Consider the following 16,318-nt stretch of genomic DNA (forward strand, 5'->3'; position numbering starts at 1 on the left):
TTATAATTAGGAGATAACTGTATTGTATTGTAAGCTTGGCCTTCGTAAAACGTAGATTTTACTGTCGCAAATTAGTTTACATAGCGACGCATAGCGGATCTAGGTATATGGATATTTGCGACAGTAAAATCAAGTTATACAGTTATCTTTATTTTAATGCAAATAACAAAATGTGACTTTTTTCCCCCCTTTTTTTTTTGAGAAATTGCATACTAAAATCGGAATTGAAAATAGTGGTTTTCTTTGGTTATGAACTGTTATGGACTGGTAGAACGTGGAATCTAACGCTTCAAAATATTTGTCAACGTCCAATAAAAATATTATCGTTCCAAACGAATTGCATTATAATTTCTGAATGTCTCCTTGGTATCGCCTCTTTTTATACGTAACTATACTAGCATACCATTTGAAATGTCAGTATATCGTGTGTATCTTCTTTTAAAATTTTCTTTTTTTTAAATCAATATATTTTTATGTATTGTTTTCTGTGGTATCTTTTGAGAAATGATTTCGAATATTGTACACAATCTTGACGATATACATATATACATTTGATATAGTTTAACAGTTGGCATGTGTGTAATTCTCTTGATCTCCAGATGTGGTAAACCTGTGTAGTCGGGTCATTGACTAGTTTTTAATTGAACATTTTGTATACCTTTATTGCAGTATTTCCCGTATTGGTAACCAGTTTTACAGGCGGTTGTGTTAGAACACAATCCATCGGATGGTTCACACCTGTTAGATACACAACCTGTACATAATTTTGAACAGTTCCTTCCAAATTGACCAGTATTACATTTTGCAAAAATACCAAAAATATCCTTGATATTTATACATGTAGGTAGCTAAAGGAGGTTTTTCGTATCTATCATTAACAGATAGAAATAGAGGATAAAAAATCATTTGAAAACCTGTTTACATTCATATAACCCTGAATTGACCGAATGAATGTGCAGATTAAAATGTTCTATTGAATTAGATACGCGGCAACCAAAGCAAGATGAACTCTGGGTAGACCAACAACGATGACGAATTCGGCTTGAAAAAAAATTCGTAAAGAAATGTTAGCGAGATAAGCCAGGACCACCATTACTATTGGGAAACAACATGATAGATGAATGAGTTTAAAGTCTTCAATTAACTTGAAATCGTATGCAAAAGTTAAAAGACCTTACCTGATCGTAAGTATGAGATTAAATGTAATATCGCGTGAATTTACGATTACAAAAAAACGTTTTAAACACAATGAAAAAATAGATTGTGCGTATTTAATAAAATTCAAATTCACATAATATAGTTTCTAAAAATGTAGATTACCGGGTGAATAACTTGTTATTAACAAATGTGGTCATGTGAGAGGCTGAATAAAAGAATATTAAGAATAATTTCAACAATTGCAATTTGCAACACAGTGGTTTATATTTTACATTTTGTCCACAATGTACCTGTACACTTTCTGCATATGAAATGGACGAAAATCTCGTTTGATACAACATCATCTTACGCTAATTCATGATATTTTACATTTATTATATTTCCTGGAAAATGTAATAAATGCAAATTATCATGAGGACAAAATGTAAAATATAAACCACTGTGCTGCAAATTGCAATTGTTGAACTGTCTTAGGTTTCTAGCAATTATTTATGTAATTTGCATTAACCCATTAATAAATGAACAGATAATTGATCAACATTCTAAAAGATGTTGGTTTGACACATGCAATACATTTTTCAGCTCAGCTCAACAGTTTAACAGTTGGAGCAGTCGATTTGTATTCTCCTAACATCCAGTTGTTTATTCCTGTCTTGTTTGGTCATTGGCGTGAACATAGTTTTCATCATATTTAAACATGCATATAACCATATTTTAAACAGCACATTTTACATACCGTCGTGGCAGTATTTCCCGTATGTATACCCAGCGTTGCATGCAGTTATGTTAGAACACAGTCCATCAAAGGGTTCACACATGTTAGATATACAGCCTGTACAGAATTCTGAACAGTTCTTTCCAAATTGACCAGTACTACATTCTGTAACAAAACAAAAACATTCCCTTGATACACTTGAATGTAGGTAGTTGAAAGGGATTCTCCGTTTCATGCGTTCAAATATAAATACAAAACTTTACTAAAATTTGAGGTAATGAAAATGATTTAATGCAAATAAAATTTGAATAATATGATCCATATTCATGAATCAAATGTTGATCGAAATATTGTTCATGAGAAAAACAAGTCACCTAAGAAGAGGATTAGTTTGGTCTAGATAAATTTCTTCACGAGAAACAGATATGTTGGTACCAATGTTAAGGCGTTTCATGATAAATTTTTTTTATCGAAAGGGTGGATTTTTTGTCTTTATGCCACATATTGTTCAAAACTCTATCCATATTTATACAACCCTGGATTGACCTAATGCATGAACAGTCTTACAAAACTGCATTAGATTGTATAACGTGTCTACCAAATAAAAATTTCTTCATGGTAAACTAAACAACAACTTATATGAATTCGACAAAAAAAAAGAAACCGTGTAGAAGTTGCAATTTCGAGCACAGAGTTTTATATGTATATTTTTATTTATCTCGCATTCATTCTACAGTGGACATTTTCTGCGTATAAATTAATGAAAATGTTCGTTTGGTACAATATATCCTTAAAGTGATATACTATAAAAATTTTATGTGTTTTGAGGAAATGTTAACAGCAGTTTTTGTTTTGTTTATCCAAAAAATTACGCACTTATATAAAATAAAGTTTAAGTTGTGGATTAGGTAGAAATAGGGAACATGAACAGTTAATTGTTGTTGTTTCAGGAAACTGTCACAACATGCATTAACCATTTGTTGCATATATTCATAAACAACATATGTTTAGCTTAATTATAAATGATTCGCTCATTTATCAAGGATTTGCAAAATTTTACAGAAACTTCAAATACTTCCTTATTTAACAATTATAAAAAAAAGTCTCTTGATCTCCATGACATTAATATAAAACAGTTTAATAGGAACACTTTATATACCTTCGTTGCAGTATTTCCCGTATTTGTAACCAGGTTCACAGGCGTCTGTGCTGGAACACAGTCCGTCAAATGGTTCACACATGTTAGATACACAACCCGTACAGAACTTTGAGCAGTTTCTGCCAAATTGGCCAGTACTACATTCTGCAAAAATGCGAAAATTTGCGTTTGTTATACTGAACATGTTAAGTGTACATGTAAGTAGCTAAAGTAGACTCTCCATTACATGAATTCAAATACAACAAAAATTGTCCGATATTAAAGGTCATGCAAATGACATTTGAATGAAATAATAAATATACATGTACCAATGTGTATTCAAACATACTTAGTAGTTTAATTATACCCCACGCAACGAGTTGCGGAGGGTATAATGTTTTTGACCCGTCCGTCCGTCAGTCCTGTTTCTTGTCATCGCAACTCCTCTCAAACCACACAACAGAATTTCACGAAACCTTTTTAGATAAAAAGCACATATTATGTAGTTGTGCATATCGACAGGTAATTACGATTCAATTTTTTTTCTAGGAGTTACGCCCCTTTGAACTTATTTGCTTCAATGTACTACTGCAACAGTTTGTCATCTCAACTCCTCTGAAACCACACAACAGAATTTCATGAAACCTTTTTAGATAATAAGGATATACTACGTAGATGTGCATATCGACAGGAAATTACGATTCATTTTTTTTTCTAGGAGTTACGCCCCTTTGAACTTATTTGCTTCAATGTACTTCTGCAACAGTTTGTCATCTCCACTCTTCTGAAACCACATAACAGAATTTCATGTATAATGTTTTTGACCCGTCCGTCCGTCAGTCCTGTTTCTTGTCATCGCAACTCCTCTCAAACCACACAACAGAATTTCACGAAACCTTTTTAGATAAAAAGCACATATTATGTAGATGTGCATGTCGACAGGAAATTACGATTCAATTTTTTTTCTAGGAGTTACACCCCTTTGAACTTAATTGCTTTAAGGTACTACTTCAACAGTTTGTCATCTCAACTCCTCTGAAACCACACAACAGAATTTTTATGAAACTTTGTAGATAATAAAAACATACTACGTAGATGTGCATATCGACAGGAAATTACGATTCATTTTTTTTTCTAGGAGTTACGCCCCTTTGAACTTATTTGCTTCAATGTACTTCTGCAACAGTTTGTCATCTCCACTCTTCTGAAACCACATAACAGAATTTCATGAAATTTTGTAGATAAGAAGGACATACTATGTAGGTGTGCATATTGACAGGAAATTATTATTCAATATTTTTTCTTATACAATTTTTTTTTGTTACACTTATTTAATTTCTCCAATGACAATGTGGGGACGTGGGGTATGTGAGCGTGCTCACTAAGGTTCTTTAATTTAATTTATTATTCTACATGTCAATATGCCAGATTTTGATTTGTTAATACGAGGGAGCAATTTACTCTATCCCATGGCAAATACTCTATTACCCTTTACAGAGACGCTTGCTCAAGTGTGCGCTTTAATAAATACGGATGATTGTTATGTACAAGACGACATAGTTTATTACTTTGAATTTGAAATTTAATAGACAGTAATAACAGAACATTCAGTATAATGAATTAAATAACACATATCTGAGAGGTTTATAGAGCAAATTGTTACCCCTCGAAAAGACATTGTCAACCTTGGATTCGACTCAGTTGACAATGTTTTCTCGGGGTAACAATCTGCTCTATCACCCTCTCAGCTATGTGTTATTTATATACTGGCCAACTTTATTCGCCAAAACTACGAATTTGTTAAAATTGACAGGATGTACGATTTTCAGGACAACATTATATTATATTATTTTGTAGATACGAATAACAGCTACGTTGGTACCAATTTTCCATGCATCATCAACTCCAAATAAAAAAAAAATCTTACTGATTAACTTACAGAACTTTTGAAAATATTTAATAATCAATTAATTGATTAATAAAAAACGTCAGAAAAAACATTTGTCAGACAGATGAGATGAATTTAATTCGATTATTAAAGTGAAAGCAAATATATCTATACTTATTTTGCTTAAACCGGTGCTAGGGGCCGTCTTGAACTTGCAGTGAGGTGATAGTTTTTTGTTCCGTGTTGAACGCCTCACTGTTACTTTGAGATGAAAAACAGCAATAACAGTGCTGTTCCTTTGCTTTTTGTGTGTTTTTCACTGTGCATTTACTGATTTTGTGTCATTGATAGATACCCCATATCCTTTGTTTTTCTATTTGTCGTATTGTGCTACCGTAAGCTTTTCAAGAAGGTCTATGTTATCATTTTTGACGTGGATTTAACATTCCTGCAAAATGTAATGCGATCTGCTTCTGCTTTTAATTACGTTTAATAGTTTATCAAAAACGAGAGGAAACATATTTCGTGTATATCTATAGAGTTACATGTATGTACGTAGCTGTACAGCTGTCACCTAACAATACGATTTTTGTACATACTGTTTGATAATGGTATTTTTTTGCCATATTTGAACATACATTTTTACCACTGTTTAAAAAGCACACTTTATATACCTTCGTTGCAGTATTTCCCGTATTTATAAACAACCTTACATGCTGTTGTGATAGAACACAGTCCATCAAAGGGTTCGCACAGATTAGATACACAACCAGTACATAACTTTGAGCAGTTTCTGCCAAAATGCCCAGTACTACATTCTGCAAAAATGCGAAAATATGCCTTTGATATATATGAATGTAGGTAGCTGAAGAAAATTCTTCATTTCTGATATTCAAATATAAACAAAATTGACCGATATTAAAGTTCATATATGTAATGTTATGCAAAATAAATATACAATGTAAATTTGCAGTAAAACAAGCAACTGAATCAGTACATTAATTGGATCTGGATAACTTTCGTCACATTAACATTTAATTACAAATTGAATTGAAGTGAAGAGAAACAAAAGTAGTGATTTTCCATGTTTTCATTGCAATACAAAAATATCGTTTGAAACAACAACCAACCTTGCGTACAATTGGGTCCTTGCCATCCATCATTGCAACCACCCATGCAAATCCCAGTCAGGTGGTTACATTTAGGATCAAAACAATTTGTTGAGCATTGCTGAAGACAATCTTTACCGTAAAACATATCATTGCACTCTGCAAAAAATGAAAGTAATCGATATAACTTCATCTTTAACTGCGGCACCAGAGAACTGCTTAATGATATAAAAAAGTCGAAAACTAACGATTTCGTATTTTTATGTGTGCTGGGTACATATTCAGGAACCAAACCATGAGGGTGTTTTTTCTTAACATCTCATTAGTACTAGAGAGTCTTCTCAAAAGTTTTCAATTTGGGATTAAACTTGCTTGTTTCCCAAAGGATGCTCAAACGAAACATAACCTGACAGAGCTGCAGAATGAACTTATACCTGTTAATTTCAGTCTAAATTATCTTTTTCATCAACACTGACCATCTGGCTACTGGAAAGACTTTGAGAACTAGCAGCAGTCACGATTTCATGATTGCCAAAATAATTGACGAAAACATCTCTATCTATTTTACTCGAGACAAGAAGGAAAGCAAATTCATAAAAAGTTTAAATGAGTACCAGAAAAATCAGGAAAATAAATAGCCGTATACATGGTATAAGGTCAACTTTTATGAAAGGTATTAAAAACTTAGTTTTGAACATTTACTTTAATATATACTAACTGAAAATATATAGTTTTAATTTTCTCTGTTTTAAGGGGATATGCCTTGGAATCATTAAAAGTTTTCGTCTTGTTGTACGTTTCTTATATTCAATTTACACCATTGAATTGGAAAGGGTCGTGCATGATCTGCGAAAGTCGATAATTAAACGTTGCCTTTTAAGTGTAGGGTATAGTGAATGTGCCCTGTTTGGGTATCTTTAAACCCATTCCTAAACACTTGTAGGCGTACATTGTTGTGACATTTTTCACATGTGCTCAATAGGCAGAGCCATGACTGTTAAAACTGCGTAGTGGAAACATATTGTTAAGTTAATGTTAAAATTTATAGTAAGGTGTATAGCCTGCAATGTATATTAAAGGAAACATATTGAAAATTAGGATAATCTCAGATATCGTATTTTATTTTTCAAACAATGCCAGAAAGAAATATTCATAGTTTCACTCCTGCAAACAATTTCTGAGACACTTCTTATAAATAAGAAGATGTGGTATGAGTGCCAATGAGACAACTCTCCATCCAAGTCACAATGTATAAAAAGTGAACAATTATAGGTCAAAGTAGGGCCTTCAACACGGGGCCATGGCTCACACCGAACAGCAAGCTATCTTGTTTATATACCTTAAAAATAACAAATAATATGAAAAAAAACAAACAAAATTAACAAAATTAACATATTTTCTTTTAACTGTTAAGTTTATATTGTATCGACCAATAACCGTAGTTTAACTTTAAAAAATTGGAATACACATAGAAATTAATAGGGTCTTACTAGATACTTGATTTGCATGTACATGTACATTGTACAGGTCGATTTTAAATAATATCTGTATTTTTGGATATTCTTTTCAATGATTTTAAATGATCGTGTATTTGTGTGTCTTAAGTCTAAAGTATCCTAACAACATGAACAACAAGACATGTATTGTGGACTGAATTTCTGGCTTGTTAATATATGGAGTGGCAAATATAACGTATGCAATCAGGGTGATAACATATGTGTACATATCCGGGTAAATCATATTGTCTCTGAGCCTACATGTTATTGCTATTAGTCTTAAATTTTAATGAGCAGCATTAATGCATTGTTTCTCCCTTCTTTTATTTTGCGTTATCCTTTTGTCGGTGTTATCTTTTATATTCTTGTATTATTTATTCTTTTTTTTCATTTAATTGTTGCTTTTTTTGCCCATTGCGTATTAATGTTAAGTGTGTACAATCCAACTTGGTATGAATTATGAAAACTAAGACAGTAATCATAAAAATGTATTAAATTGAAAGAAAACAAATGTTTTACCTTGTTCACATTTTTCACCCATCCATCCATCTAAACAACCTAATGAACAATGACCAGTTTCAAGATGACATGGTCCACGACATGTAATTGGGCACATATACGTACAGAGTGGTCCATATTGTGCAGGGGGACAACCTAAAACAATGATACTCAAATATATTGTGCAACTTACTGTATCCTGCTACATTTATACACTTTCTTTCAACATCAGATCCGAAATAAGTCAGTATTTGTTATTTATTTTCCTGCACATTTTCCCAGAACGTTATCTGCTCGTATTAAGTTATTTTCAGAGTAATCTTTTACCGAGATATCACCATAGTTAAGACAAATATGAATGCCTTTGTCTAAACGCATTTGGTAGCGTTTTTATATTATAAATCAGGCAGTTCGTTTGGTTTTTTGAATTGTTTTACTCTTTGTCAAACCGGGGCTGTTCAGATAACTAATCGGTATGTTTTTCTTTTAATTTTCAAAAGCCGTACAGTGAAAAGTCATGGTTTATATCTCTGTCCTTTTGGTATTTATATATAGATAGTTGTCTATATGGCAATCATACCGCATCTTCCTATTTGTATACACATTTAAGAACCATCTATCTCTAATCATTCAATCACAGTGCATGAAGTAAAGGATATAAGCTAAGCCGATTACAGTCCATTCTGTAAACTATTGGACAGAATGAACTGTTAGAGGCCTATATCTTATTTAAAACATTGTTTAACATGTCAAAAATGGTAAAAAAGCAAACAAATACAAATTTATAAGCTTTTGTTAAGATTTATTTTGATCAAGTGTGTAAATTGTTTTGTGGATTAACTTTATTAATATTATCCTACATGTCCGCCCATTTAAACAGTAGCCAAACTTAAACAATAGACAAAAATAAAGTACAGTTGAAGGCAAACTACATAATTTAATTTCAAGAGAGTACATCGGTTTCTAAAAAAAACCCGATCACTACGAACAATGTGCGAATCGAACACACGATAGATTTCTTTAACCTCCGGGAACGTGTCCTTTTTTTTTCGGATTCCCATATTTATTCCCATATTTATCGTCGTTGATAAGCGAAGTTTTGCATTATATACCTATACAGGCAATGATGTAACATTTTTTAAACAAAAAAACTTGCAAATCAACGCCGATACCTGAAAATTATAAAAACTGTTGTAGCCCCCTAGTTAATGAAGCAAGTTCTCGATCTGCACTTTGAACACTGGGTAAGGTTTTTAGGTTGTTAATCAAATTATTGAATAGCTATCTTGTCCAAGGAACAATGTGTGGCTTGCACATAACTCTGGGTAAACAGTTACTTCAGATGAACGATTTTCTACTAATTATGATGAAAAAATTATTCTACTTGTGGTCCTTGTATTGCGACATGATCTATCAAGCATTAGAAGCATTATTTTATTTTTTCATTTTAATTGTAGCTGAAAATAATGTTAGGAAGAATGAGAGCAACACCAGAGGTCAATAATTATATCCAAAGACGGACGAGGACAAATCTTGTGCAAACAGAATTACATTAAAGCAACAAAAACAAAACTTACAACAAGCATTGTCAACCAAACTGATGCTAAAGGAAACAACCCAAAACATTAGAAAAATGGCTGTGAAATAAGTATTGACGCTGGCAGTGTTGACATCAATTTCAAAGTTTTTTTTTCAAGAAACCGTCTTGATGAGTGACGAAATTATTGTTTAAGAAGATGACCTTAATAAAATGTTTCTGTGTTATTGTCATTTGTTATTTCGAAGAAACAAATTGTGTGAATTGATTGATTTTTTTCTGTCCTAGAACTATCATTTACTTGTAAGAATCAATTGTGCTACCTTTAGAAGTCCAATATTTTTAAGAAAGAGGAGGATTATACTTTAAAATATTGGACTGTTAAAGGTAACCTGATAATGGTTTCTTACAGGTAAATGATAATCAATGACTGAAAAAAAAGAACGGGTACACCAATAGAATGACGTCACAACAATGTTTAAACGTCAAGGAATCGCCAGCATTTACTTTTTTCAATTTTTATGTATTTAAAAAAAATCGTATATCATTTGCACATTTAGTAAAGATAACACAGCTGCTCATTAAACTTACACTAAATGTATCTAATTTGGATTGAATATTTAGGATGTCTTTAAAAAATACTCGATTTATTTTTCCGGGAAAGGATTTTAAATGATACTTAAATGAAACTAATAGTAAATATATATATATATATATATATATATAAAGCTGCATTGATTCTATCACGATTAGAATAAGTATACAAAGGTCATCCACGTGTAATAGCGTTTGTTAACTAGATTTGATGTTAGATCTCTTCTATGAAACAAATAAAAAGTAAAATAACAAAAATACCGAACTCAAAGGAAAATTCAAATCGGAAAGTCCCTTATCAAATGGCAAAATCAATGCTCAAACACATCAAACGAATGGAAAACAACTGTCATATTCCTGACTTGATACAGACATTTCCTTATGTAGAAAAAGGTAGATTAAACCTGGTTTTAAAGCTAGCTAAACCTCTCACTTGTATGACAGTCGCATAAAATTCCATTAAATTGACAACAATGTGTGAACAAAACAAACAGACATTACCCAGATATAATATCATTGAACTGTCGTCCCCTCTTTTCCAAACAGAGGAATATCGCATGTAAGTCCAGTCGTCAATTCTATTAATTAGACTGCAAATTTATAATTATATTATAATTATATTATCATAAAAAAATGTTTAAGAGCAATTTCCTTTTAGTAGTTTAATCAAAATGGTGAATGTTTAAACTGTGATGTCTCTTAAATATTGATCATAATGTTGTATTATTTTGACATACATTTTTTATTGTAATTCCAATATTTGCTGTTTTAATTGATAAAGTCGGATTACAAATTGACCTCGCATGTGTCTTTTCGATTAAATTTATTTCAAACACTCACCAATAATTCCAATATCACATAGTTCAAAATGTGGAAACTGTGTTGGAGGTACATAAGTCAAGTATCTGCAAATTGAATAGATAGATTGCGGTATAGATTCTTGTTGATATAAAACAGTGCCAGTTCTCCATGCATTACTTGTGTCTGAAGCGTATATGGTATGCAAACCCACCGTTGACGTGTTCACTAAAATGAAAGAAAAAAAGAACTCTATATACATACTCGGATAGGGAAATTAATATTGTAACTTTAGAAATTAATGCATGTATATGTATTATTACGATTAACCATGAACAGAAACAAATTAAGAAATTGATGATATGATGCATATATTCAATGCAAAAAAATTAAACATGGTTATACCACATCGTCATAATGTTTGTATTGTATTTTAAGCAAAATAAACACATAACAAACATCAAAATAATTTAACAAATGTGTGAAACAAATGACTTTAACGAGTTATTACGCATGACAAACTATATTGGTCAAGAGCTAACGTCTTATATAGCTTTTTGTAGTATAGAGGTAAATTAATAATTAAAAACAAACAATATGCAACAAATAATGAGATAACTTACATGTAGCCATTTAGAATGAGCATAACATGTTTTGATTTAACAAAATGTCTTGATATACTTGTTTTGTATGTATTTAATGTATGTGAAAAAAAAACACATTCGCTATTTACCACCAAATGTTAAGTATATTCCTGTCACAAAGCCCTTTTCTTTAAGGTCAACCTGATACCATATTTCATTTCCCCATGTTTTAGAACAAGAGGTTATATTTCCATCATTTACTACCATAGCATTTTCACTACCACTAGGACTTTGCAAGACTGAACCATCAGATGCTACATTATCTGAAATTAAAATAATTTCCAGGCGTTTTCTGTAGAAGAGTTATTTTATTGTGCGCAGCAGCATTTAATTATTAATGTTTTCTTTTTCCATCAGTTGGAATAATTTTATAGAGAAGTGTGCGGCTGTCTAAAAATGGATGTTTGTCGAGCTTTCGGAAAGAGACATCATACACACTAAAGAACCTATGCAAAAACATTTTTATCTTCCCGTCAGTATCATTTGATCTTTTGAAATGGATCTAGTGGAGGGGTTGCAATAAGTATAGCTTGTAATTATAAAGGCGATACGAATAGTAGTGGCAATAGTATTTAAAAAGTATTAGGGAAGATCTTTTTCAATATAAATAGTAGGCTTATTGAGAGCAATTGATCATTATTTCTGTTGATTAACAAAACCATTATTCCATGAAATAATTACAACAAAGGTAAAACACAAATTCTCAAATTGTGCACACGCATACACATAAAAAGGTTCATTACAGTTTAAATATATCTGCAATGTTATTGAAATTTTAAAAGTTGTAGGTTAACAACTGTAGTAGGAGTTGATTGTTCAAAATGGAAACAATCCATGGAAAGTGTCTCTAAAACAATGAATACTTAGCTTCACCATCTTCAAAATTATTTTGTTACTTACTTCCAAAACGTAATGTATGCACACCAATTGAGGTACTTACTTTTAATATATATGCAAACATTTAAGAAAGATTAAAAAAACTCGGTTTTAAATATAAATTGGGCATAAGGTTTTACATATTCAAAATTGTATGCCGCGATCATCACGGAAGATACATCAATTGTCGTGTCCACCTGTTGCAGTAAAATCGGAACCATTACTCTGATTTAACAATACAAGTAGTAGTCAAAACAGTACATAGAAAACTAATGAGTGATCAACACGAACAACGCTAAACCTGGGGTAAACTCCGGTGCTTCGGAATGGTGAGCAATCGAGGAAAAGAAGACGGTACTGTTACGATACTTGACACATATATCTTCCATATAAGCAACAACCATCAATCCAGGAAATCATGATACGAAACGACAGCTCTGGAATATGATAAAAACTGTGAGATTTGAACTCCATATACAGGTGCTGTTGGAATGTTGCAAACTAGAAAGGTCCACAATTGGGAAGCTGAAATCATCGCTTTTGTCATAAGTTTTGTTCTCAATCGATCCTCATTACCAATCTCTAGATGTAAGACAAGATATGAGGCAGACTTAAATGTATATTTGGTATCCTTTATTCCAAGTTCGATGGGATAGATGCGTTCAACAGAGTCACCACACTTTCAATTATTTAGTAAGATGACATCATCTATATAGCGGCACGTTGCAGTGTTTGAAGCCTGTCTTGTATGAATAAAGAAACAAGTCGGCAAAAAGACAAGCAACAATATTTCCTATATGAATGCCGATTGTTTGCAGATATAATCATTTAAAGTTTATTGTTTGCTTGTTGTGTCGTTTTTTTTTTTCAGTTACAAATATTGGAATTTGGATGGGTTTGATTTTTTTCCAAAAAAGTGTGGATATTGAAGATGACTACACTTTCGAGAAATTGAATATTTTGGTTGAGTAATTTTCGAAACGCATCAGTATTATGTTAATAATTTATACGATATGTCCTGACGTAGAATTTTCAAAATCGTGGTATTTCTGACGGTGCATTGTCCCCTAAATTTTAGTTATTTTTGAAGCCAAATAAGACCCCGTTACTGAATATCGAAAAAAAAAATAATACACGAACATAGGTGTTATTCAATGTAGTAACTAAAACTAAATTGTAGGATATTAGATTCAAACATATATGTGAATGAAGTCGAAGAGTCGTATCATTTCGAAACAAAATAATGAAATTGCTCACATTTGTCACAGTACTTTCCCGTTCGTCTTTTTTTACAACCATCGGTGCAGACTGAAGTGTGTCTATCACATTTATCATTCAAACAATTTCCAGAGTTACATCCCCATACACATGCACCATTTCCAAGGTAGCAGTGACGCTCTATACAATTTGCTGCACAGGGGTTTTCACAATCACTTCCCCAGAAACCTTTCTGGCAACCTAAACGATTATGATAATATTTATTACTACTAACTTGCGTTGATATTAACTGATGTGAAAACATAACATTATGTTTATTGTTGAAATTCATTTGCAGAGGATAGAACAATCGGAATTATTTACTTAGAAACATGTAATTCGGCCCTACTTTGTGAGAAATTTAACTGTTTTTCTACCAGCTATTATTGAAAAATATTACGTTTCCGGCATTAGCTTACTGTTACATATGAAATGATTCATTTGCAAAACAACGAGTATCACACATGATGATTAGATAGAAATACATTAGATAAGACAAACAAAAGACACAGAAATTTTTCTTTAGAAAATGCATTCAATTTAGTTAATGTTTACTTCTTAAATAATAGGCGAGGGGCAAACAAAACCAAATACACATTGACTTCCTGAAACGCACCTCCAAGTACATATAGCAATTCGTGGTCGTATCGGTCGGGTTTTGAACAAATGATATTGGTCGTATGTCGAAAGACCGCTAGGGATATGTTGTTATAATTTCTCATTTCCAACTTGACATTTGTCACTTCCAAGATGACATTTGGCACTTCCAAGTTAACATTTCTCACTTACAAATTTTGTTTAATTATAGTGCAAGGCTTAGACCATCCATCTTTGGTATTAGGGGGCGGCATTGGTTTTTTTTTAAATGAATTTGTGTAATTCTGAATGTCTTGGGGGGGAAAATAAGCAAAAGCAATTGGAATTTGTTTCGAGAAAAAAAACCTCATGTACAGATCTGGTGAAAGGCCGGTGCCGTATGGAATAAATCATTTGTAAGAAATATCTCGTGTAGTTTAAAATAAGAAATGATCGATTCTACGTTATATTAGAAGAAAGACTTTTACTTTTATTAAGTTAATTCAAACAAAAAACAAAAACAAAACTGATGAGTCAAGCCTTTGCCAACTGATTTTTAATATTTATGTAGCTGTCACAATACTGTTCGAGGTCAATGGGAAGGTTATACGCTCAGAGAAAAATGTTGAACCGTCATCTTTCTTTATGTTGATGTCCATTGTCAGGAGCCTGTAAATCAGTGGTTGCCCTTGATTGTTACAAGTTATATTTGTGTATTGTTGTAGAATAAATCAGTTTTCTGGTTTTGTGATTTGAAATAGTTCATATTTATCATGCCGATGGCTTGGTTTTGTTCTTAATTTGAAGACTGTGAATTAATTGTCTTGTTTGTCGGCCCCAGTTGTGTCCTCTGACGGTCCGAGTTGTCTGCAATGCATCCCTTCAAGTCAACTCAATAATATATTGTTGTTGTAGATTTTAACGTGAGACTGTCCTACTTGTGTCGATAATTGTCCTGATTTGTCGTTTGAAATATTTTTTCAGCGGGTCTAGTTGCCTTGTATTCGGACCTGATTGTGTTTCAAATTTGAAGTTTGGAAAGAGTTCAAGAAATGCATGACTAGTAGCACGATACATAAATAAAATTGAGAATGGAAATGGGGAATGTGTCAAAGAGACAACAACCCGACCATAGAACAGACAACAGCAGAAGGTCACCAACAGGTCTTCAATGCAGCGAGAAATTCCCGCACCCGGAGGCGTCCTTCAGCTGGCCCCTTAACAAATATATATACTAGTTCAGTGATAATGAACGCCATACTAAACTCCAAATTGTACACAAGAAACTAAAATTAAAAATAATACAAGACTAACAAAGGCTAGAGGCTCCTGACTTGGGACAGGCGCAAAAATGCGGCGGGGTTAAACATGTTTATGAGATCTCAACCCTCCCCCTATACCTCTAGCCAATGTAGAAAAGTTTGGTTCTGAATGGACTCGTGCTTTACGGAATATCATGATTTGTGTTATTTAAAAACAATTGAGATTGAATCAATTTATTTGTTATGATAACTGTCAATGCATGATATACAAGTATTTAATATGTACACGTAATTTACTAGACATAATACTAACGCATAACATACCATTTATGACAACATAACATAATTCTATAATACTTCCATGGTCTCCATTTCCAATTTTATCATCATAATAAATCACATAATGTCCAATTTGATTGCAGGAGATAGTCTGAGTGATATTTGGTTCATCTTGATCAGGATCTTGGTAACATAGATAACTTGTAGTAGCGGTAATGGTAGAAGTATTAGTTACATATAATTTAAATCCATCCATCCTATGTGCAACTGTAATCAAAGTTACATAAGTTGAATTGCAATTGGTATATAAATTAATGACCGGGCTAATTATCTGACAGATCGAGATGTAAACATTGTATTCCGGTACCCTTCATCTACCGATGTTGGTAGTATACATTGGCTTGTCTGTGTAACTACCTAATGTCTCCATCTGAATTACTATCATACATGTCATGGGAGCAAGATGAAAATAAGGAGATGTGGTTTAATTGCA

The 16,318-nt window shown here is 32.3% G+C and overlaps 1 protein-coding gene across 1 annotated transcript; it reads right to left on the reverse strand.

Moving 5' to 3' along the window:
- Nucleotides 1-637: 637 nt before the first annotated feature.
- Nucleotides 638-11,564, reverse strand: LOC127738165 (scavenger receptor class F member 2-like). The gene is made up of 4 exons (XM_052249307.1): nt 11,555-11,564; nt 8,024-8,158; nt 6,030-6,167; nt 638-738 (listed from the first exon to the last, which is right to left on the reverse strand). The coding sequence occupies exons 1-4, from the start codon at nt 11,562-11,564 to the stop codon at nt 638-640; spliced, it is 384 nt and encodes a 127-aa protein (XP_052105267.1).
- Nucleotides 11,565-16,318: the final 4,754 nt, after the last annotated feature.

This window comes from Mytilus californianus, unplaced genomic scaffold (genome assembly GCF_021869535.1).
Source record: "Mytilus californianus isolate M0D057914Y unplaced genomic scaffold, xbMytCali1.0.p SCAF_1, whole genome shotgun sequence".
In the NCBI taxonomy this organism is placed as follows: domain Eukaryota; kingdom Metazoa; phylum Mollusca; class Bivalvia; order Mytilida; family Mytilidae; genus Mytilus; species Mytilus californianus.

Coding starts and splice junctions, on each gene's coding strand:
- LOC127738165 (XM_052249307.1), bottom strand. Junction 6,168..8,023: donor GGGTGAAAAATGTGAACAAG/GTAAAACATTTG, acceptor CATTTTTTGCAG/AGTGCAATGATATGTTTTAC. Junction 739..6,029: donor AGGACCCAATTGTACGCAAG/GTTGGTTGTTGT, acceptor TGTATCTAACAG/GTGTGAACCATCCGATGGAT.